Source organism: Alexandromys fortis, unplaced genomic scaffold (genome assembly GCF_014885135.2).
Source record: "Alexandromys fortis isolate MF-2015 unplaced genomic scaffold, M_Fortis_MF-2015_v1.1 scaffold_14, whole genome shotgun sequence".
In the NCBI taxonomy this organism is placed as follows: domain Eukaryota; kingdom Metazoa; phylum Chordata; class Mammalia; order Rodentia; family Cricetidae; genus Alexandromys; species Alexandromys fortis.
Window position 1 is genome coordinate 16508718 of NW_026067910.1, and position 25675 is coordinate 16534392.

The following is a 25675-nucleotide window of genomic DNA, read 5'->3' on the forward strand; positions in this document are numbered from 1 at the left end:
TTAAGAAGAGGGACCAAGTTAGGGCGTGACATTTTGGGTACCCAGAGAAAAATGCTGGGCAGTCCAGAGTTCACTCTCTTTGTGGTTCCCGTGCTACATAGCTGAGCTTAGTCTTCTCATTTTTGTTTTGTGAGTTTGCCCCTTATAATAAAGTAAAATATAATTGGTTTATATTGTAGTTAGCCTGGTATTTTTCAACCTGTGTTAATTCAGCAAGCTATTAATTATATTTTATGACTATCTTAAATAGTAAAAGATAAATTGTGAAATGCCCATGAAATTGGATCTTTCTTGTGTGAGGTTACCTGGTGAGCAAAAACTCCACCTCGTGATTTTTATATGACCTGTGTTTGGAAGCACAATAAAAATGGCCCTTTAGTTTAAGACCTACTACCAAGATGTTCAAAGAAAGTGCCCAAAAATAGTGTTGGCTGTATGTATATGCAGTTAAAGATCTTGCTTGGTCTTTTGAAGGTTTCAGGTGTCACTCAGTGCCTTTACTCCTTTTATCTACATATTTAAAAGACTCAAATTAATCCTTCCTTTCTTGCTTTAAGATTGATATAGAAATTAATACATAGAAATGAAAAAGTAAGCAACAAAAAAGAATAAACTTCGCAACCAATAAGCATGCCACTGAACTGATAGACGGTTCTCAAAAGAAGAACTACAAATGGCCAATAGTAGGTGTAAAATGTGTTCAATATTCTTAGTCAGCAAGAAAACAGACATTGAAACTGCTTTATGTTCCATCTCACTCCACTAGAATGGCTACTATCAAGAAAACAAATGATAGCAAAAGAAAGAGGGTTTGGAAATGAGGATCCTTTATTTATAGTTGATGGGAGGGTCTGCTGGCATAGTGGGATTTTTAAATACTCTAAAAAGAGAATGACTTTATGATCCAACTATACTACTCCTTAGCAGCCATGTTACCAAAGAATTCCTCATCCTACCCCAGAGATACTTGCATGTTGATGTTTATTGCTGCTCTGTTCATATCAGCAATAAAAAGGATTTACAAGATTCCTCGCCAACAATTGGCTTGTACGTTCTCTCTGCCCTCTCTTTCACAATGTACCCTGAGTCTGAAAGAGAGTGATTCCCTATTTAGGGACACTGTGGTTACTTATTCTCACTGCTTTTTACCAGTTTTGAGTCTCTGCATTAACCAATGTTCCCTGCAAAATGAAATGCCATTGATGAAAGCTGAGAGAAACACTAATCTGTAAGTATAGATATAAAAACTCAGAAGACAAATTGACACCATGACCATTTTGCAAAACAGTAGTAGTAAGTTCACCCCTAGAGAGTACGATTTCTCAGCCATAACCTTTTGAAAATAATCTAATCAGAATATACTTGGTTAGTGATTACTCCCAAACCAATCACAACATATCATGCCAAGGACATTATTGTACCCCATGTGGTCAGCATCTAGGTAGGATTATTGGTGGCTCTTTCCCTCAAACAACGTGAAGAGCAGGGTTTATTGTTGTGAAAGCTAGCCAGAAGGAGGAAATTCCAGCTCACTGTGACAGCATTCCTGACTTTGACAACTGAAAAGAGAAAAAGCATATTTTGGAACACAGTTCAGAGAATGCAGTTTATCATGTCATGAAGTGTATTGGTAGAGGTTGACAGAGGTAGAAAATTAGGACACGGCTTATGAAATCTACATCGAATGAGAAGCAGAAAGTCCCTTACCAGAAACATAGACGAACCACCAAAGCTGACCTGGATGGCCCTCTGCCAGTTTGCCCAATATTCAGAGGTTCCATGGCCTTTCAAAATGGTACCATCAAATGGAGTCCAAGCATTTCAACACATGAGGTTTTGAAGACATATTACATCCCATATAATTTGTCACATCTCAGTTGGTTGGGAAGCTGATAGACCTTGATGCAGAACTAGGGACCAATGATAACCATCCAGGACAAACTGTGTCTCTGCATTTGTCACCTTAGGCCTATGTCTAGAACACCCCACAAGAACTCAAAGACACCACCACTGACAGAGGATCAAGTGTTCAAGTCTCCATGTAAACTGATATTAGATACTTTAAATTAAAATCATAGCATTAAATTGATAGATTATGCATAATACCTAATTTAAGGCTAGTGTCACACAAATAGATGCAATGCATTATTATGAGAAAATAATCACAATAGCTATTTAAGAAAGATTACAGGTGCTCAATACAGATATAAGTGTTTTGTCTAAATATTTTCAGTATACAAATTGGTTGACTCCATGGATGCAGAGGCCATTGGTAGCCAATAATGATTCTATCGTGAATGACAGAAGCTTCAAGTTACAGAAGCATTCTTTTTCAGCATGGACTGTTTATTCATGTTTACCATGTTATAGATATTCACATATCACTATTCATCTAGTTTCAAAACATTTCAGAGAAATGTCTTTACTTACTATTTAATTTCTCTCTTCCCAGGTTGAGTTCTGTTAATCTTGAATCTGCTGTCCCCTATCCTACTGATAAAAGCGTTGCAACTGCTGTGGAAGTTTGCCAGTGTCCGCCTGGGTACAGTGGAAACTCTTGTGAAGTAAGTTTGTAGGAACCAATCCCCTCAGATAATGTTGCTGATGAACTTCTCTGAAACGGGCATTTTGAAAATTCAATCCATAATAGCATAAACATATTTATATAAAATTGGCTTCAATTTTTTTTATTCTTTGAAAATTTTATAGATATTTTCAGTGAAATATTATACCTGCCCCTACTTTCCTTCTCCTGATCACTGGGTCCTCAAAATGTGCTCTTTTCTACTTTATGTCTTCTCCTTGATTGATTTTACTGATATACTATGTCCAATGAGCACCTCCCAAATGTGTGTGCGCATGGTCATCTGCAGCAGCATGGACAACTTACCAGAGGCCCAAACCCCAGAAAAGAATGGTTCTTTCTCCCCTAGCAGTTGTCAGCTGCCAATAACTCCTCAGTTAAGTGTAGGGCTTTGGACCCCCTCCATCATCCATGCTAAATTAAAGGAGTAATTAGAATTCATGGCTTTTCTTTAGCGTTACCCACGTATTTTCAAAACTATAGTGTCCTTTCAATCGCTTCCCTACTACAACTGCTGTTTGTGCGTTCTTTCCCTTTTTAGTCAGCTCTAAGGTGATTGTGGCAAAATAACATTTCACAATATTTCTTTTTTATTTCTATTAGGGAATGGACACTTGTTTCATTTCTGTTTCTTCTTCCATTTTTAAGCCCTGTCAACCTCTCCTTCTAGCTTTTTCTGAAGAAAGCACCCTGGGCGCAGCAAACAATCCTTGAAACTTCAAGGGCAGAGTGTGTGGGAGAAATAAATTGCATGAAAACTCTTTCCTACTCTTGAACACCTGAGGCTTGGCCACTTTACTGTTGTCTCATTGCTCTATATTTGTATTGAAAAGATCAATGTTTCTTAATAACTCAGAATATCATTTTAAAATGATTTTTGAAATAATAATTAATATTGAATATTGATGTGTTTTCTTTTAGATAGTTTGAAATTTGATTTACTTGAAATCTCTCATGAGTGTGTTTTGTGTGTGTGTGTGTGCTGTGTGTGTTATGTGTATGTGCGTGCACACACACACAACACACAGCACACACCACACATATGCACATCATTTCCTGATGGAAAGAATGGCTTATAGATAAATAAGAACTTATGTTTAAGATGGTACCTTGAAGGAGTTATTTAAGTGTTCTGAGATGTTCCACTCCACAATACTGTTTATGCTATTTGTAGAAACACCCCAGGCATCACTTTGTTGGTTCCTGTACTCTTTAATGTAATACATGCTTCCAGAGGCTACACAGCTTAAAGTCATGTTCATGACTAATGTTTTTTCTTTAAACTGGGTAGAATTTTGCCTGTCTGGAAATGAAACTAAATGTAATTCATTGAAATACGTACTTTTCCAAAATTTATAGAGATAAGAGAAAAATAATCATGGATATGAATTAGTTATGTCAACTCAAATTTGATTTTACATATAAAACATATGCTGTACTTGATAAAATATTCCTTTATTACAAGTCTTCCAGTTTTGATTTCAAACCAGTCAGATCCCTTTGAAGCTTTAAATTCCTATTTCAGTTGGAATATTAAATGCCCTTTTTCTATTCTCGCTTTTAATATAGCTCTACTTTATTCTCAGTTCTCCCCATCAACTTTCATACTAAATGCCCATTGAATATAAAATCATCTGAATATTAGACCTGTTCAATTATTTGATTTTTTTCTTTTACCCTTTAGAAATATTTTTGATAAGTTATATATTTAGCAAATTTTATAAATTCATCTGTATAAATTAGCAAGAAGTATACAACACAGCCTCTGTCCTTAAAGACTCAGTAATCTGTTTCGATAGACAGAACAAACACCACTGGAAAATTGAATCACAGCACTCTATAATGAAGAGAGCAGTAAGTGGTAAATAAGGTAATGGAGATAATCCTTCAAAGGGCTGAGCTGTTGTTCAGTGGAGGAAGATGTGTGGGACGATATTATGGAGAAGTTAACACATGATGATGGAGAGGAAGAAAGAACTGTGTACGCATGGAAAGAATAAAGACATAAAGAAGTGAAAATAAAACCTTTCAGGACTCTTAGTACAATACATTGAAATTGACAAAAAGAACTTAGTCAAGTCGGGGCAATGAATTTTTAAACTCTGGACTCTGGCTTTTTATTTTATTTAACCTCTGTTAAACACTGAAGTCTTAACAAAGCTTTCTCCCCTTAGATGTAATGTTCTCCATCCTGACCTGACTTGTTTTGATTGTTTTTTTTTTTTTTGCATTGAACTTGACTTTTTGGGCCAGTCACTGTAGCATTGTTATCACTAATGTTCTGGAATAGGTTGAAAGCTGAGGGAACTACAGGGACAATATGTCTCAGTTCCAGCCTGGTGATGACATGCCAGGCAACAGTCCATCAATGATGGACTAAGTTATTCTCTTTCATCTTATTTGGGGGTCACAATGTTGATTTGGAATGTTTCTTGTTTGGACATTATTTTTGTAGTTATCAAATTTTATTTCCAACTGCTAGTAACAAAATATAAGTGGCTATTATGCATAAAGAGTAATGATCTTTTAAAGAAACAAGGTCACATGTCAGTATTACAATACTTTAGCCTATAGAGAGTTTGATAGGATTATTGCAGTCTTATAATAATATAGATTGTGTAGATTGTTTGTTCTCTGTATCTAGTAATAAAATACTCCTCTGACCTTTAATTACTAGTCACACCCATTTCTACTCTATGTTGAACTTCACTCAAAGAATGTTTTTTTTTCTATTTTATTTTTGCTCATCATTTTGTTTTACATCTTATGAATTTTTATGACTAATCTTTAAAATTTTTCTTTTGTGCCTGATATTTTATAATTTGCCTTTCTGATAGATAAAAGTGTGAAAGTAAAGTGGGCTACTAAGTGTTAGCCTGAAAGATTTTGTTTCTATAAAAGTGAATTAATATTAACTACTTCCTAGATGTATTTATACTTTCACTTAGTTGACAGTTTTTGATGATCATATGTACTTAAGACAATTAAAGCCTTAGACGTAGAAGACAATGTTCTAGGAATTACAGATGTGGTTGGTCTCTAGAAACAACATTGAAGGTTAAGAGACAGATCAGGAGTTAAGAGAACTGGCTGCTATTTCAGCGGACTCTGACTCTGCTCTCAGTACCCACATGGTGGCTCACAACAATCTGTAACTCCAGTTCCAGGGGATGCAGTGCTGTCTTCTCACCTCTTCAGGCACCAGGCTCAATTTTATACACAGACACACAAACAGAGCAAAGAGCCCCACATAAGGGAAATAAATAAATATAATTGTTAAGTAACTGAAGTAAGCAGAGGTGTTGAGAATGGATTATGAGAGGGGACATACAAAAATTGTTGTTTTGTTTTCAGTAAAGCTAAATGCCACTTCTTCCTCGGTGACATTTCACACTTCATTCCATCCTTATGTCTACTCAAGCAAAGCTGCTTTGCTCTTGCCATCAAATTCAAGGTAGCCTAACGAAATCACATGACTACATTTTATCTTACTCATCATCACTGTCATGTGACCCAGATGATTCCTCTTTCCCTCAAATGTTTCCTTCTTCTCAACTCTATGCCATCATCAAGTTTTCAAACTTTCCATTTAGACTGCATTGTGAGGGTGATTTTGCTCTTCTCCCTTTTGTGGTAAATTTTGCTGAAGACAATAGACCATATTTTCACAAGGATGCTAATTATTCAATAAAAAAACTGAGAGGCAGAATGTTGTAAAAACATAAATGGGTTCTAGAATACTAGTTAAATAATATTCCTTTTAGAATACTGTTCCCTCCATTTCTATTATTTTGGATGGGAAATGGGTACAGAGGTGTAGATAAAAATCTTGGTGATTATTGCTTTATAAATGGAAAGATACATATAATGATTTTAATTTTTCCATGGGTATTAATATAAATTCCATGTCAAAGGAAAAGGTTTATAAATTAATTTTCTAATGCTGTGGAAAAGAAAAACACAATGACCAAGATGACTTATAGAAGAAAGCATTTAATTGTGCTAACTGCCCTGGAGGGTTAGAGGCCATGATGGAAGAGCAAAGGCATGGTGGCAGGAACATCTCAGAACTCACATCTTGATCTGCAGGCAGGAGACAGAGGACACACTATTAATGACATGTGGTCTTTTAAAGCATCAGAGCCCACTGTCCCCAGAAACATACTTCCCTGAGTGTAAGCACTCCTCCTAATCCTTCCTACATAGTTCTACAAAATGGAGAAAGTATTCAAACTTATTAGCTATGAAAGTCATTTCCATTCAAACCACTGCAAATATAAGAAACTGGAATGCTTAAAGAAAGATTGATGCAAGCACATTTTAAATTATTTTTTAAAAGTGTGTATTAAAGAAAATACCATGAGGATCCACCTTGACAACAATAAATCACTTCTCTTTGTATCGTCAACACCCTTACATCTTTCCTCATCTGGACTGTAGATTCTAACTGGTTTTGAAAAGTATATATTAGAGAAGGAATCACCTATACTGGAATGGAGAAAAACATACTGGAAGGAGACATGATATTAGAACCATTGTCTTGGTACTGCTCAAATTAAGAGGAAAGTGCACTTTATTTTCTTCTCGGATAGGAAATATTAGTATATCTTTTTCATGTGTTTGTTATTGTTGCTCAAATGGAAGTCTCACATCCTGAGGCAAAAGGATCATTTCCCACACTACACAGCATGGTTCTGTGCAGTTTATTACTTCAGTGGTTCTCTGTCATTTCCATTCCCAGCTAGAAAAAAAAAGACCTTTTCTGACATATGATATTTAACCATCCAGAAACATAGTAAATAACTCGCAGGATGCAACTGCAACCTGAGGGTGTCATAAACTTCCAGAGGGCATAAATATTTGCACATTTCTTTTTTACATCTCATCTTGTCTGTGAAAGTCCACACAGAAAGGAAAGGTAATGAATGGCGACAATAAATGGGAAGTTACCTGACCTGCAGGTAACGTGCTGTGCAAACACCCCACTGTCATTGCTTTTCTGTTTTTCAAATAATTTTGCTCCACATTTAAAAATTGTCAGTGGTGAAATACAAGCATGCTTGTGGTCAAAGAACATAAATATACTAGCAAGGCAATATATGCCAAATAAACAATAACCTATTTTATACAAATATGAGAAAGCATAAAGGACAGAAGAAATTGAAGATAAGATACATGAATTATGAATGTGTACCAGTCACAAGGTGTGTTTTTGAAACGAAAGATAGGAAACCTTGGGCATGTCTTCCACATGACTCTGAAGATTCTCTGGAAGGGAAGGTGTTAAGGGCAGTCGGAATGTGGAGAGAGGTAGTCCACGCAGAGAATCAGTCTGTGATGGTATCGTGTGCTCATTTAGCCTAAGATTCTGCAAGCTCCTTTCGTGATGCTGCCTTTCTCGGTGCTTTTCCTTCTGTTTTCTTGTCTGTACTTTTTGCTTTGAGACTGTCACATTTCAATTCTTTATATCTCTGCTTTATTTTACCATTTCAGAAGAGACACCAAGCTAATGCTTCCTCTAATCTCATACCTGCCAATAACAGTAAGGTCAGTACGAAACCCCAGTGTCAGGAGTAATAGCAGAGTAGTAATGTTCCAATAATGGCTCTGCTTTTTTGACAAGCACATTTGCTGAGTTTGCTACCTGGGTTATTTTCTATTATCAGGAAAAAGGGAACTACTTTTCTCTCTTTAAAATGCTGAAAAGTCTCTAAAGCCACATCTTTTCTTTCAGTCCTGTTGGCCTAGGCACCGAAGAGTTAACGGCACTATTTTCGGAGGCATCTGTGAACCATGTCAGTGTTTTGGTCATGCAGAATCCTGTGACGACATCACAGGGGAGTGCCTGGTAAGTGCTTCTCTTGAGGATGCTGACTGACAAGGCTAAAGTCTGTTCAACAAACTCTGGGATTCTATTGCTACCTTTACAACCTTGAACATGTGTGTTAAGGGGTGATGTGTCCAAACAGCTTTATCCAAAACTGAATTGGAAGCTAAGAATGATCTTTCGTATGTGATCTGTCTAGCTACTATGAGAAAGAGCTTTTCATCTTTGTCGAAAAACTGAATTAGGATCAAATATATCATTATAAAGTGTAACTAAGGACTAGGATACACATCTACTATGAATATATATGGTTTATCTCTCTTCTATAAATCTACCAAAAGCGGACTATTTTAAAAATATGGAAAAACATAAAACATAACCATCATAATAAAAATAATTCACTTTTGTATACTTTAGACATTTCTTTCACTCAGAAAATAAGAACATTATATATATATATTTGAGCTTTGAGATCAATTAAAATGTTGGTATTTATTTTAACATACTAAACATGCATAATGCATCTTCAGTGGAATTGTTCCTTCTACGATTGGCTCTGTGCTTTTACCCAAGTGCAGAGGACTGTTTGTGCTGCTGCTAAGTAGTTGGAGGCCTGGAGAGTTCTGAACAGACACTCAAAGGAACTCAAGGGCATGCCAGTTTTATATTGTCTACCCTGGCATGAAGCTTGAAAGAACTCCGGTACCATTAGTCTCACAAAACACAATTTGAGGTGGTGCAAATTTGAGAGAATATCATATTCTATCTCTCTGCAGAATTTAAGACAAACTCTGTTGTCTCTAATTCGTATGTTGTGTTCCTCTTGCTGATTTCTCTGCTTTCTCCTGTACTTAAATGTTACTAGGAAAAATCCAAAATGAAAAATCAGGGCTTTTGTTTCAATATAATTTAACATTTCAGTTTATGGCGCATTTTCTGTTTTCTCTGCATAAGATTTTTGTTCAGTTGCAGAGCAACATAAAACATGATAGCCCTAATTTGTGGATCAGTAGATTTTTCAAATGGCGATTTTACAAATAAAAAGATAGAGTGATTTCCATTTTAATTATACTACAGCCTTTTAAAGTGACTCAGGGGGAAATATTGAACTACCTTTAAACACTTTATTAGTATGCAGTAGAATATATACAATTCCAAACTAACATTAATTTGTTTTACTTACCCTGAAAGGACAAAAATAAATATGCTACAATACCAACCTCATAATGTCCCCTAAGGCATTCTATGAAGTTGAGTTCATTAGGATTAAATCAAATCCTGAAGTTAGTGCATTTGATGATATGATGCATTGTAGAATAGGGACCATTTGTTTCAGAACAAAATAGTTCCTTTCAGTAGAGTGGTGAGAACAGGAATGGAGAATTAATTGGCCAAAAGGAAAAAAGTCAACCTTCCTATGATGGAAGGATCTTGGGGAAACCATGATTCTTAGTAGCTGAGACACAGTCTCTTCTTTGTGGGTTTCCTGGGGGAACAGATATTCCTGTGGACTCTTCTGGGGGTGGTCAGGGGCCACTTCTCTGTATTGGTGCTGATAACCTCTGTGCTGCAATCCCATCTGAATGGATTAGTTGTGACATCATCTACACAGTCAATGATATTAGGATGTAGGAAGTGGGCAGGTATTGTGGGTGAGAGGAATTCTTATTGACCAGTCAAAAACACCAATGATAGCTTATGCTGGAGAGGATGTGGAGTAAAGGGAACACTCATCCATTGCGGGTGGGAATGCAAACTTGTACAACTACTTTAGAAATCAGTATGGCAGTTTCTCAGAAAATTGGGAATCAACCTACCTCAGGATCCAGTAATACCAGTCCAGGGCATATACCCAAAAGATTCTCAGTCATACTACAAAGGCATTTGTTCAACTATGTTCATTTTTTTGTAATAGCCAGAACCTGGAATTTATTTTTTTTAAAAGGTGTTTTGGTGTAGCTACCCTTTGAGACCTGATTACAAATGAGCACTTTTGGGTTCAGAACAAATTCTGGGTTTCTGCTGTGCAGTGTATCTGCATGACAAGTTATCTTAACATATGTTCATTGGAAGAAACCCAGAGAGTATTTCAAGCCACTTCGGAAGGCAGTGTGGTTCTCAGTATTTTCATGATATGAATTGCAAGCATTTGATAGCCAGCTACCTATGAAAACAACCAGTTCACTGTTCAAAGATAGAGTAAAAAAAATCTATCTTCCCCAGTTTTGATTTCCATTGTTTTGGTTGCCTGGTGCTGCCTCAGTTTTGATTACAAACATACTTAAATTTTAAGAAAATTTGTTTCTATTTAATGAAAAGTAAAAATAGAAAGTATATTGAACACACTGCATTTATTTCCCTTTCAGATCTGCAGTTGAAAACATGCAAATTATCTAAGATTTTAGTTGAATTTCAGAAATTCTAATTTTGGCCTGATTGCTGTGTAATAAGTTGAATCTGGCTCTAAAAATCCAAAAGATTTTATAGATCTAATTTTTATCATGTCAACTTGAAATATAAAAATAATAAGCAATTTCTTAGGTTTAAGAAAAAAGTGACTTATAGTAAATTTGAAAAGTAAAAGGAAGTGACAGGAAGACCCAATAAAAGGAAAAACCATTTTCTGTAAATGGACCCATTTTCCTTGGTATCTTGTGATAATTGTTAACAGCAAGAATAACATTTGTGATTTCTTTAAAATGTTTGCTAAAAAAATTGAGAAAGAAATTTAAATAAAGACAAGCCCATTTTTAAATATAACAGTTATTGTTTTAAAATACCTCTTATTCACAGTCAATGAACTTCAGCTCCTTTACATCACAGACTTGAATAGGAAGTTCAAAGTTAAATTAATAGATTATATTTTGAATATCTCTTAACAAACAAGCCTGACCTCTCCAAGGAGTTTTAATAGGTTGTTCTCAGAATTGTACCTTTTCTTATTAATACCTATGCTTCTGTTGAGTTCATTTACTAAATATAATTGAAATCACTCTTATTTTAAAACATCAAAATAAATAATATTCATAGTTTCATTAACTTGGTCTATTCTAGTGGTCATGTAGGTTAATAACTTTATACTCCCAGTTTACAGTTAATTTGTATTTTAGCTCCTTCTCTCACAGAATTTCTCTACTAATAATAAAATAAAAGCTTCATACCCTCGAGTTCTATGAGCTCCTTTTCAGTATGCAGGAAAATTATTAATTGTATATCCTTATGGAACTGAAATATATTTCATTAGTAAAGAGTACATTTTGATATTGTATCACGTGAGACTAATCATGATAAACTCTTGGAAGCCTCAGAGACAATTCGGTACTGGCAACTGAATTGTTCACCTGAATCTCAGACTTGGTGACTTTTACAAATGCAGCCAACCCAAGGAAGACAATTGAGTTAATATGAAAAAAAATCAAGAAGTAAATTACTCTGTATTTTTGGGAAAGACATGTTTCTCAAAACAAATGGCAAGTGCATGTATTTTTGATTTGTTTTAATTTATTAAGGCAATAGTTACATGCCTTATAGTTTCATTGTATGCTGTTGTATGTTTAAAGTTTCTTTTTTTTAACATTTAATTACAGGCCAAGTAGTGTCCTCATAGACATAATATGGGAATGTATTGTCCAATCCATTAGAGTCCATTAAGTCCAAATTTTTGTCTGAGCTGAGAGAGTAAATCCCAAAGGATTTACATAATAAACTACAGTTCCTATAAAGATTTTTAATGTTATTAGGGCTTTATGTCTAAATACACACACACACAACCTGATAAAAATAAAAATAGGAAATAAAATTTTCATATTGAAAATTTTCTTAACGAATTTTGGCCATTGTTTTATTTTAAGTATGTTACACCAAAACTAGTGTGGTTAGAAGCTGAATATTAAATAGGTGTTAAGTTAACTTTCTGTGCTTTTTTGTGCTGTAAAGTTGAACATTTAACATGTGAAATTTTCCTCCCAGATGGGAACACACTAATAACTTTGGAGAACTATTTGGTACCGTGGTTGTGCTTCAAACCAAAGTAATGAACTGGTGTGCACTTCTTCCTCAGGACTGTAAGGATCACACAGGTGGCCCCTATTGCAATGAATGTCTTCCTGGTTTCTATGGTGATCCCACTCGAGGAACCTCTGAAGACTGTCAACCCTGTGCCTGTCCACTCAACATCCCATCAAATAAGTAAGTACCAGGTTGACCTCACTTCAGAGCTTCACTTCCACTTCTACAGGTGCACTTTTGATATCAGAAAGATGCATTTGTGACTTTCTCAAGGCGGTGACGTAAGCGCTGAAATGGGAAGTATTTTACATTGTGCCCATCTCAAACGGTTTTGCTATTTGGGCTCTAGATTTGATTTAGAACTTAGATAAAACTCACATGAAATTTTGAAATTAATTCCAAACAACAGACCTACTTTGTACAGATATATACTCCTCATAAATAATCATTTACTGCAATATATCTTTATGTTATAGATAGCTTATTACACTTGATCCATGGCATCATCGTGTCGTAAATGAATATTGAACTATGGATGATTGCTATATTATCCTGCAGAAGCAATATAGATTTTTGAAAATGTATATTATAAACTTCATTTAATTTCTATCAGTTTTTCTAATTTATTCACCTACATAAATGATCTATTGGAGCAGACATTTTAGAAAGAAAGAGAAAAAAAATGCAGCTTTGCTGAGTCTCTTTACTTTATGCGACTACTATATTTCACTTGCTGGAAGGGCACATTCCCAAAGCACAGGCAGGTCCTAATGAGCAGGTCCGGAAACAGCCACAATGACAAAAAATACTGCTATGGTGTGCACCACACTGAAAATAAATTAATAATAGTTATAATGAATATTTATAAGGAAGTGTCATTTTATTTCTTTGTGGTTGTCATTTCTGATGCTGCAAATTAAACCTAGGACCTTGAGCATGCTGATGGACCACATGCCAGACCATTGAGCTACAATTCTATTTGTAATTAAATTCAAATAAAATAAATTCCTTTTTCAATTTTTGAAATTCCTCCTAAAGGCAAATTTGATGCTTAATAAAACTCTTGCTGTAGTACATTCCTTCAGCTCTTTCCCGCAACTGTCATAACATCACAGACCAGAAATTGTAAATGCTCTTCAGGCAGAGCTGTCAACTGCAGCTTTTTAACATGAGAATTTGATCAATAGGGCAAACTCCAAAGCCTTAACCAAGAAGACCCTGTTCTGTGTGGTCATCTGTTAGATTTGTTGAATAATATTCCAAGTGAAAACTCTGGAAAGACTTCTGCCATTCTTTAAGTCCTCTGGGGAACTGAGGTTCCTGCTGGTCACATTGGTGGAATCTTCCCCCTCCTCTCCAAGCACACTTCTCTTCAGAATTCACTGTTAACAAGAGAGGGCAAGCTACCGTGTAGTGGAGGCAGACTGTCAGAGCAAGACGTAGTTCCAGTCTCTGAATTTCGGTGTTCCATCTTCAAGTATAACCCTGTAAGGTGGGTAGCATTGCTTTCATTTTATAGATGAATAAATGAAGTTTCTGGAGAGATGGCATTTTTATGTCACATCTAGAGCTAGAATTCCTTGGCTTCCTCTTAACTCCACACTTCAAGATGCAAAACTTTGAGCAGGTTACCAAAACGCCACTCAGCTCACCAACTTGATCCCCTTGGGGAGCTGTGTGTGAATTACACAATTAAACAATGTCAAGCACTTAAAATAGTTGATGCTAGGGAACGGAGAACTGATTTAAAGTAAACTACTCAGAGTCATAATCTCAATTATCCCGTTGGAATTTGAGGTTACTTAATGTCCCTATTATTTCAAGTCCTCGGCAGTACACGTTAAAGGACTTTTTTAAGAAAGTGAAATCTACATTTTAAATGAGAACAATAAAAACAACTCATTGATCTGCCTGGTAAGTTAGGTTCCATAGAGAAACACTGAAAAGAAAGGAGATACTGGTTTAATGTATTTTAATAATCATGCATTTCTAGAGTTCAGGGAGTGAATCCAGACAAGCACAGAACTGAAGAACCTTTAATCACTAAAGGTGTCAGAGAAAAAGAAGGAAACTGGAAAGCAAAGACTGTAAAGGAAATTACTCCCTAAGTAATGGCTATTCATGCCCGTGCTGCATGAAGTAGGCATGGGCCGGACATAATGTGACAATATCACTGTCAGGGGCATGTTTGTTTTAAAGGCTCAATGCATGTTCACTGTGGCTGAATGGTATTGTCCAAGCCATTAACCTACACATAAAAATAATTATTCCACGACAGTCTTTACTGATGAAACCAGGCAGGTGGCACCTGAGATTTTCCTACATCTCTAAGCCAAAAGATTGTCAGGATTTGCACAGCTCTCAGTTCAGCAACATTGGCCATTCATTTTGTCTTGTGAATTCCAGCTCAGTATACTTTACAAGTTTAGATATATTTGAATGGATAAACATTATGGATTTCCTCTCAAGTCTGACCAATCTTGTGTATGAGAGTCATTCGGAAGAGAAGTCGCTTGGTATTTACTGGCATTCATGAACCATGATCCTTCTATGTTCACTGTGTGTACCTTTTTATAATGGCTTCTAATTATTTCTTCCTGGTAAAACTCACTCAGCAGACATTAAAAACCCATTCACGCTGCCAAAGGGATTGGAATCTCAGTGTCTAATAACTGTGTTTCCTAAAACAAATACATTTCAGTTTGGTTTAATTAGGTTGATCAAGTTTTCTAAAAAATAAAATAATAAATATAATATAAAAAACAATAAATGTATAATATAAAATAAAATAATTCTAAGATCAGTAACAAATGGCAGAATTGAATAATTTTAAGATAATTTATTAAACTAAATATTTATTTGTAAAATAATTTTATTTTTAATAGCAAATTTGTGGAGAGAGAGGCTGCATATTTTAAATTACTGATATAATTGTGGCATTTTTGTAAACAGAAAAATAAGAATTAATGATATTCCACATAGTTTATAAATCATGGAAGTTTTTTTTAATTTATATATTCTTTTAAATTTAAAACGATTTACAAAATGATTACAGTTTAGCTACACAACCATGTTGGGAAAAGATTATCTTTATCTAATGACATAAATATTTTCATCAAAACAATTCCGTAGGTTTAGGCAAAAAACATAAAGAAAGAAAGCTTCTTTATGTATGAGGAATTAAAAAACCTTAAGGAAAATTTTACTGTTGTGATCTGAGCAGGTGCTCTGAGGTATAATTGAATATTCACATTTAATTTATAAGATGAGATTTGAATTTTCACAGGTTATTCAGAAATAATCAAAAAGAGCTAAAGGTTGCTGCAACCTCCATCTGAAGTGCAGCCTTAGTGATAGTTTTATCTTAGTGATTTATCTCTTAATCCCTGGTCATAAATATTAGAAATCACAGGCATTTTGGCACCAAATTTCTTAGATAATATTGCTAAATAAATCAAATGTAAGGGAGATAAAAAGACTGGTATGATTATTAAAATATATGGATACAGATGAGCATATAATATTTAAATTATAAATATAGATCACCTTCATCAGCTATTTAGAATGTGCACTATCCTTTTCATCTTAGTGATGTATATATTTTAGCTATAGACACTAACTAAAGTAATGAAATTTTCTTCCAGAGAAACAAAGTATAAACATTTCAGCTTATATTTATTAACTTTTGATTACACACCTAATAGTTTAAAGGCAAAAATCCACTATTATTATTGCTTGGACACTTAGGTTGTAGAAAGAAATAGACGCTATCATTGAAGACTTTTGAAATTTCCCGCAGTTGTGTAATGTGTTTGGAGGTATTGTCAGAGTGAACGGGATGTTGGGCCTTGACAAGTCCTATGTACTACTGTCTTAACAATACTTGGTAGGCATCAGGAATACTAAGAGCTATGTTAGTAAAACAGTGAAACTTTTCTAGAGCTGATTTTAGGGATCACAATAAGGTTATATTGGGCTGGGGAGATGGCTCAATGGATGAAATACTTGCAATATAAATACCATGACAAGAGTTTAACCCTCCTGTGCCTATGTATAAGCTGGCTAGGCACGGAAAATATCTATAATCTCAGAAATTAGGAAGCAGAGATAGGTTATCTGAAGAGCAAATTACCTAGCAAAACTAGTTAAAATTGTTGAACTCCAGATCTAAAGAGAGACAGACCTACACTCAATAAATAAAGTAGATATTAATCTAGCAAGATAACCAGCTTTAGTTTCAGGCCATCAAGAATGGGCACACACATACATGTGCAGCTTCATACACATGTGGGTACATAAATACCAAAGCAATATACACATGGACACTACAATGTACACACACATACACACACACACACACACACACACACACACAGTAACATTGAATTGTCAAAATTGGTAGTAATAATTGGGAAACATATTTTTGGACACGCTTTTCCACTATATTCCATGACAATTTATCACTGATTAGAACAAAGCTAATTACAACTGTACATGTGAATTCATAGTTACACATAAGTAGATTCACATATAGATTCATATAGTGCTATAATTGTACATATAAGTGTATACATGCACACACACTGACTTATAAATAAATTTTAGCTACACAAGCTTAGCTATCAAGAATGGCTGTCCAGTTCATCCCAGGAGCAGTTTGCCCTTCCCCTCATGTTTGCTCCTGGCTCACCCAATATTTAGTGTCCTGGACTGGAAAATCTAGGAAGCAGGACTTTTTTTCTCTATTGGTAAAGAGTGAGCCAACTAGAGATGAATGGCATAAGGTTGGAATCACTGGAAATCAGTGATCTTTCCCTCTTTGTGTCCCAGAGCAATTAGCTTCACATTTGGGCCAGCATCAGTTTGGAGATGCCTCCTCTACCAGTAGACTCAAGGCATCATTGCTATGCGCATTAGTATCTCATTGTAATTGTATTTATGTTGTTGGTTGTCACCTTCTTCTCTAACTGCTACTGCAATTACCCTAGAAAGGAAACAGTTAGCATTATTTACAAATATGAAAGCATATGTGGAAGGATATTTTAAGAAGAGATTTTATTTGAATACACTGTAGCAAGCATTTTTATTACTGGGAGCTTAAACTCATGCATTCTCACCAGCAGTTTTGAATGACAGGTGGTTATAGGGAGAGGAGAGGATCAAATGAAGACCCTGCAGTCATGAATCTCATGTAAATTCTCCTGGAAATTAGTGTATGACCTTGAGGAAGAAAAATTAAGTTTGTCTCAGCCAGCCTATAGGAATCTGTTAAAATGCAGTACAATTATGATAAAAGTACACTGAAATGTAAGAGCTCGTCACATTGAATAAATTGTTATTGCTTAATATTTTTCTGAGAAAGTTTTGTTCTCTGTCAGTGAGCTCAGTTGACTTTATTGCTATTAGTTTTAACTGACAAGGGAGTATTTTTGAGAATTTTAAGGTTTATTTTAGAAATAGTTTTAAGGTGTCAGGAGCTTGTCAGCCATCGTTGGCATGTCTTTATGGTAAACTGATTTAGAATGTTAAAAAATAATTCACTTGGTTTTCATTCAGTCACTATAGTCCAAGAAGCTTGGCAAGCTCAGTCTTCCCCTTGGGGTCCCTTTCTCCACAAAGATGAGGCAGTTGCAGAATGACAATTTTGGAAGAACACACATTTGCACAATAGTGAGTTGTCAGAATCCAATTCCTTCTTTCAGTTTTGCAAACAATAACAAAGACAAGTAGTGGAGTCAATCGGATTTCCATTTGTTTGTTTTAATATGTGCCAAGACCTCACACATTTGAACCCCCCTGTTGTGAGCGCTCCTCTAACAAGAGATTCCTCTCTTAGACCACAAGCTAGGTTACCACAGCATCCATCAGAACCTCTCCACTTGAACAACCTTCATAAATTCAAGGTTTTCTTGATCTCACAGATTCATTAGGCTTTACAATGAGTTGAAATAGCTAGTCTGAAGGGTCTAATGGATCATAATAACTTGGTACTATAGAGAAATAAGAATTATTGAAGCATTGAAGGACCTTTCAGAGTTATACCAGGGGGAAGTTACTTTTCAATGATAGTCACACTCTGATTGGCATCAAAGTTGAAAAAAATAATCCCGAGTCACGCCAAGTATCAGAAACTGAAAGAGACCAGGTCCCAGCATGTTTAATTTATTGTGATCTTTTTAATTATTTGGCTTTTAAGCAAGCCTTTACTAAATTGTTCTGTATTGTAGAATAGAAAATATTATAGAGAAAACATAATTAGAGTAAGAATAATTGTCTCTTCAGCCCCAAACTGGAACTGTGTCTAAAGACAGGTAAAGTTTGGAACATGCTGAGAGATGCGAAATAACAAAGCTGGCTCGGTTTAACTTGTAGAATTTAAGTCAAGCAGAATGCACGCAGTAAATATTTGCTAAAAGATTCTCTAAGGATTCCACCCATGTGACCTCATGCCTGTGGGTGCACATTCACAGCAACCTGTGTGGATGCATGCCCCATGGCTGCTGGCCCAGGTAGTAAAACTTATACTGCCATGCTGACTCCACCACTGTCTAAACATCTCTCAGATTTCTCCACACTGCTTCCAATTCTGAAGGGTGTGCTTGGAGAGAAAGGATGTGAAAGTCAGTTTCATCAGCTGCTATGCGTCCGCTCTTTTTTATTGGTGATCTCAGAGCCAGAGCAGTCAAAAGTCAGCTAATAACATGTCACAGGGACACTGCTCTCCACTGGGCTATCGTTGTATCTGTCAAAATAGCAATGCCATTTCATCCTCCACTGGCCAGATTCTAATTTCTGCCTGGGAGATGAGAATGGCCAGCTTGTACCCTTTGGTCACAGCAGTGGTAGAGATATGAGGATCCATTGCTAATGATCGCGTGTATTCTTCTTCCTGTCCCCCAAACATCACCACAGCTTTAGTCCAACGTGCCATTTAGACCGGAGTCTGGGATTGATCTGTGATGAATGTCCTGTTGGGTACACCGGACCACGCTGTGAGAGGTAAGCACATACCACATTGCCCTGCGAAATGATTTCTACCTTGGGAGTTATAAAGTCACAGGCATGATCTTCCCCTGCTCCAGAAAAGCTGCCATGCTCAATGGGGTAAAATAAACTTCCTTATCACACTTGCCCACAAATGCATTCTATTTTGATAGTTTATTTATTCTCTGGAAATTGGTCTATAAATCTCCATTCACTCCAGGGATATCTGATTAATGTTTTAATCTTAAAGGTTAAGCATTAACCTACACTTTTTCTAAAAAAGTGTTGCTCAAGTGGAAAGCCATCATTTTACGATTTATCTTACTGTCTACTCTTGGCACCATTTATTTTTCATAATTAGCTTTTATGTCCTTAAAATGTGGCTTAAATTCTTAGTTCATAGTTCAGCAAGTGGCCTATAATTTACTGTAAATATATTTGAAAGAAGACAAAGTATAATTTATTATCATGACTTATATCTTCTTCTATTCATTCTTAAACTGGTATCTTAATTCCTGTGAAGTGTCTGGGCAGCAGGAGCATAGATATTATTTTAGACAATTTCCATAATCATATTTCTTCCTTAAATATATTTTAAGTATTATTTCTTGTGTGATTCACTCCCAATTTAAAAGTGATGCAAGTTAGTTCCTTAAAGATGTGGGCAAACAGAACACCACTCTCCCTGTTTTTAATGCTGAAAAGTCACCTCCCTGGTGACCATTGATGTGGATATGGGTGAGGCAGAGAAAGAAAGCCAGACCATGAACATGGCCTGCCTTCTCTCCTCCTCAACAAGGCTATCCATCAGGAGAGCTATTTCTGCCCATCTTTTCCTGCCATCTTGGCAGCCATCACCTGTTCAAACCTTCACCCAGGGAGAATTTGGCCAGCAGTGAGTAGTCTGCACACAGCATGCCAGCAGCAGTGAGTCCTGTTTGTGATTGTGGCAACATCTGTAAATGAGGAAGTGGAGAATAGACCTGAAATAAGAGGGATTTATTTGCTGTTGAAAAACCGAACGTCTTTAATTGTGTTTTTCATTTAAAAAAAGAAAAGCATGTGTATATATGACATTCTAATAGAACAACATGTCATCGCTAAGACAGATTTACATCAATGTATAGTATCCCCCAGCTCACTACAGGCAGTCTTTTTTTGGCAACTGGAAAATGACAGCTGCTTTGTCATACAAGGCTATTAAATCTGCTTCTCTGGGTGAGCATGGTCTCTGATGTATTTATATTGCTTTGCTTCGTGCATTGTCCTCTCTACACATTAGATAGTTTCTGAGACACCTGCAATTTAACAAGTAACATTTTATTCAACTAATATTTATTTTTTTAAGTACCATATTAGGTACGAGGTAAAACACTGAATACAAACGGATATGCCTTTCCATCTTTGTCCTCAAGTAGCTCACAACCTTCTTGAGTAAGAATAGTCACATGTGTTCTAGGGAGAATTCTGATTATGAAAATCAGCAAGAGAAGAAATACCTGACAGAAATGCCTTGTCTAAAATTTGTATTAATCAGATGCAAAAGAGGGTGAGATACATACACTCTGTAGCAATGGTACATCTTATTTCCAATTGAAATTTGTCATCCAAAAATAATCTACTATTCAAGTATTATTCAAGAGGTAATGAGATAATATATTTTCTTAGTCAGGATTTGGGTTAAGATTTTCCTTGAACACTTGAGATTTGCCACTTCAGAGTATTTTTATGAGTCAAAAAACCCCATCAGATGGATCAGAAATACTAATAGAAACGTTTTTGAAATATATTTGTGGACATTGAAGGGAAAGATAACAAAGGTCAGGCTTAGAAAGCTACTGGTTACATTGTATATCTTGTAATCAAAACCATTCTGTGAAAGCCTTGTGTAAACCCTGTATGCACAACATGACAAAACCCAACTGACATAGCATCTTCCGCAGTCACTGTTCCTGTAGTAAGAACTTCCATAGTCACTTAAGTTCGGGAAATATCCATGCACATGGCAAGTGTTCTAACTTTCCCTGTAGTGGACAGTGAATAAACTCGGTCACCTTGGTTGGCTCAGAATTGACTATGTATATGCAGCCTTAATCCTCTGCTTTTATTTTATGATATGAATGTGTCAGGAAGACATGGGTTAAAACTTGTATTCTCTATCTCAATACATTTTCTTCCTGAGACTCCAGTCTTCTTTGGTAGTGGTGATGACTTATATTCATGGGCTACTCTATTAGACTTTTTCTCCCATCCCCTGCGGAAGCCATCTTGAATTAAAGTTACAACTAGTTATGGAGTTCGAGGTGTTTGTGTGAATGTGTCTGTGGTAGGTAAGTGTCTGTGGTTATGAGTGTTTCACAAAAATGAACACATAGTGTAGCTGGCCAGTCCTGAACAATTCATCCACATCTGTTTCAGATGACCTCATCCTTTCCCTGGTCCTCACAGCTAGCTTTCCCTTTAGGTATTTCTACTGTCTCCCCTTTCCTTCCCACTCTTAGAGGAATAACTGTTCAGGAACCATTCAACATCTTTCAGCCTAACTCTAGGAACTGACAGAGTCTGTATCGTCATTTGTTACTTTCTGACTTCTTTTAAATAATGCACATTGTTTATTCTCTGAAATTTTACCAAATATAATTTAATCATATCCACGCTTCTCCCTCAGTCCTTTCCAGACATTTCCAATGTCTGTATTCGCCCAACTTCATACCTTCCACCTTTAAAGAAAAAGATGGACACACAAGAATAAGCAAGCAGAAGAAACCCCAAGCACAGAATACAGTTGCTTTGGATGACTACCTCTTGAGTGTGGTTAATACACAAGGTGTCTCTCCTTTGTAGAAAACCAGCCTTCCTCTTCCTGTAGCAATCAAATGTCAATAGTCCCTTAGCTAGGGCAGGACTGGAACATATTCCCACCTCTCCTCCTCTTTCCCAAGGAATCACTCAATTTTTGGTTTTTACGAAAGACTAACAAGAAGTGAAAAGCTAATAAAAACCACAAGCCAAAGCCGGGCGGTGGTGGCGCATGCCTTTAATCCCAGCACTCGGATCTCTGTGAGTTCGAGACCAGCCTGGTCTATAAGGGCTAGTTCCAGGACAGGCTCCAAAACCATAGAGAAACCCTGTCTCGAAAAAAAAAAAAAAAAACACAAGCCAAGTCTAGGAATTCCCTATATTCCTGTTTTCTTACTTGCCAAATTAGTTTACTGGGGATTATATAGTAAAGGATGGATGTGTTCCTTTAATTGAGGGAATGCAAAACACAAGCAAAGTAGACAGCAAAGCTGGAGAAGGGAATGCCCATTGTAAATACAACGAATTATCAAAATATGAATGATATTCTTTGAGATGCCAAGGCTAGTTGTAGCTTGCAAACACTCATGAAGCTTCTTTGTTGAGGAAGAGTTTCACAGAGGAAATAGAGTTATGTTATTGAGAAGAGAAGACATTTATGATGATACTTCATTAAGATTTCAGGTTTTCTGTTCAGAAAAGCAGAGAAATAGCCTTGAGACAGGCTAGAAGGGTTTGAGTGAACTCTGGACTATAAAGAAGAATTAAAATAAAGAACACAAAGCTAATTAAAACTGCCAGTGGCACTTAATCAGGTACCAAGTGACTTTCGGCCTTTTTGGCTTCAACAACATATCACACAACATAGAGACACAGAAACATACCATGACACGTTACCTAGGAGAATTCTGTGGGAACAGGTGGAACAGCACAAGTGTGGATTCCTTAAACCCCTCTCCTCCCCAGCTGGCAAATGCAAAGAGCTCACTAGCTGCAACAAGAACAGCCCAAAGGCTACTTAACAGGTAACCACTGAAAACATGGAAGGTAATTGACTGCAAAGGCTTATCATTTTGAAAACTCACCACATTTTAATTTAAATTTTAAATTAAATTTAAGTTTAGCATCAATTTAAAATTTTTAAATTTATAAGTCACCAAATTTTAACCACATTAGCTATAAATAGAAGAGCCACATTAGCTATAAATCGAGTCCCTTTTTCTTTTATTTCACCTCCAAAAACCCATTTAGATCATCTGTACTTCAGAGAGGTCTTAATCGGGCTCAGATACCCTCACTCTCAATTACAAGGCTGCAGGCATTTTCTGCCCAAGTGTCAGTGTCTAGTCCTTAGGTCTTGGCTGCAGAAAGACCCTTATTCCTTCCTAATAATTCTGTCACAATCAAAATTATGACAGATGCGGTTTTTAAAGGTTACTCACATGTGATCATGCAATCGGAGGAGGGAGTGGTTGGCTCTTGTTTCTTCCACCAGATTTTGTGCCCCAAACTGCTCCTTGCCAAGGCAGCCTCAGTGCTGTGCTCAGGTGTCCAGTTGGAGCTGCTGACTCCGCACTGCTTGAAGCTTGGCAAAGGCACCAGTGCCAGCCAGCCTAGCATTTAGCTGAATGGCAAATAGTGAGACTATAGCACCACAGCCAGCCCAGGCAAATTCATTAGGCTATAAGCTCCTCCCCTGCGGATGTAGTTCTCTCAGCAAGATGACTACAATCCTTCCACTTTTGAACCGGGCACTATCACCTGTTCTGTAACTGACATTCATCTCTACATCCTGAGAAGGTCTTTGATGATTCTATACTTTGATTCTAAACCTCAATGTATCTCTAGTTGTTCTGTGGTAAGATTTTTACATGCTTGAGAGCAGTCTGGATTCCCTGCCTTGTGGGAAGTCCAAGGTCCTCCCCCCTCCATCCAAGTCCAGGAAGGTGAGCATCCAAACAGGCTAGTCTCCCACAAAGCCAGATCATGCAGTAGGATCGAAACCCAGTGCCATTGTCCTTGGCTTCTCATCAGCCCTCATTGTCCTCCATGTTCAGAGAGCCTGGTTTTATCTGGACTGCTCTTCAGACTGGAGAGGGAAGGGGAATGGAGTGGGGAGAGGGGGAGAGGAGTGAAGGAAGGGGGAGAGAAGTGGGAGGAAGGGGAGCGAAATGGGAGGCAAGGAGGAGGCAAAAATTTTTTCAACAAATAAATAAATAAATAAAAAATAAAACATGAAAAAAAAACATACATAAAAAGATTTTTACATGCTTATTTCTTGGGCCTAGATAGTAGGATAATATTATGCCTCGTTTATATTAGTGTAATATAAAATTGCTCTGTTGATTTCTCTCTTTTTCTATTTAATTATTTAAGAAGGATGAGGAAGGTAAATTAGGTCAAAGAGAAGACAAAGGTTATATCAGTCCTGTTTATTTTTTCCTATAATCCTTGGTCTCTACTTCAGCCATTCATCTTCATTCATATTCCCCTCTCATAATAGATGATAATCTTCCCAAACTATCAGTTACAGAACTATCCTATAGCCTAATGTTATATTTACATTAGGAGGTTCTTTTGTCAAACAGTTATAATTTGACTTGAGAAATCACAAATATGAAAAGGAAGAGTCAACATGTCCCCATATTTAACAAAGAACCCTAGAAACTGTTTTTTTTACTATTTTCATTCTGCCTTCTCTGGGAAAGTGGGAGAGATTTTACATTATAGTTAGTTTTTGGTAAGGAGAAAATCTGGGAGGCTGGGAAAACCTACCGGGCTATATACTAAATTTAATTAGGTGACACAGAGAGAGTAATAGTAACTGTTGTTAATAATACTAGAATTGTAGCATGATGTTCTCCACCAACAGGATACTTCATAGTTCCTAATGGAACCTCTTGAGCTCTTTTCAAATTCTAGTACACTCACACATACATCAGTAGTAAACACCAAATGATTAAAAGTTTAATAGGTTGCTTACCTGTGACTGTGCACTTGGAGGAGGGCATAATTCTCTCCTCAATCATGCAGTATATTAATTGTCATGTAGAGTCACACATTTTCTTGGTCTATATCCTGAAATAAAAGTGGCAGGTTCCTGTTTATTTGTTCTATTTAATTATATTTTCTGCATGAATATTTTGATTCCAGGAGAATATGGGACTTATTAATTGCTACATTTGCTAAGAAAATGTCTAATACTTCATTGTATAATTCCTTATCTCCTGAGGCTAATAAGAAATTTTGAAAGAAACAAGATGAAAGTAGTAGGTTTTTGTTGGCTTTGATAATTACTGGTGTACAACTATTAGTCTAACTGATCAAAGGCAATCTTAAGAGAAGCGAAACGGGATGTAATAATATGTGGATATTATTACAATATTCGAAGATCAAATAGGGTAAAGCCAGGTTAAAATTTAAAGTTATCTTCTTATTTATTACCAAAAAAATCTCCAGAAGGAATTGTGAAA

General features: G+C 36.2%; 1 protein-coding gene across 1 annotated transcript in view; it reads left to right on the top strand.

The window, feature by feature from the left end:
• Lama2 (laminin subunit alpha 2) overlaps positions 1 to 25675 on the top strand; it is a 586091-nt gene that overhangs the window by 337662 nt on the left and 222754 nt on the right. The window contains exons 15-18 of the mRNA XM_050138074.1: positions 2453 to 2564; positions 8319 to 8432; positions 12472 to 12599; positions 19332 to 19418. Of these exons, the coding sequence (XP_049994031.1) occupies positions 2453 to 2564; positions 8319 to 8432; positions 12472 to 12599; positions 19332 to 19418 (441 nt within the window). The remainder of the gene's footprint in view (positions 1 to 2452; positions 2565 to 8318; positions 8433 to 12471; positions 12600 to 19331; positions 19419 to 25675) is intronic.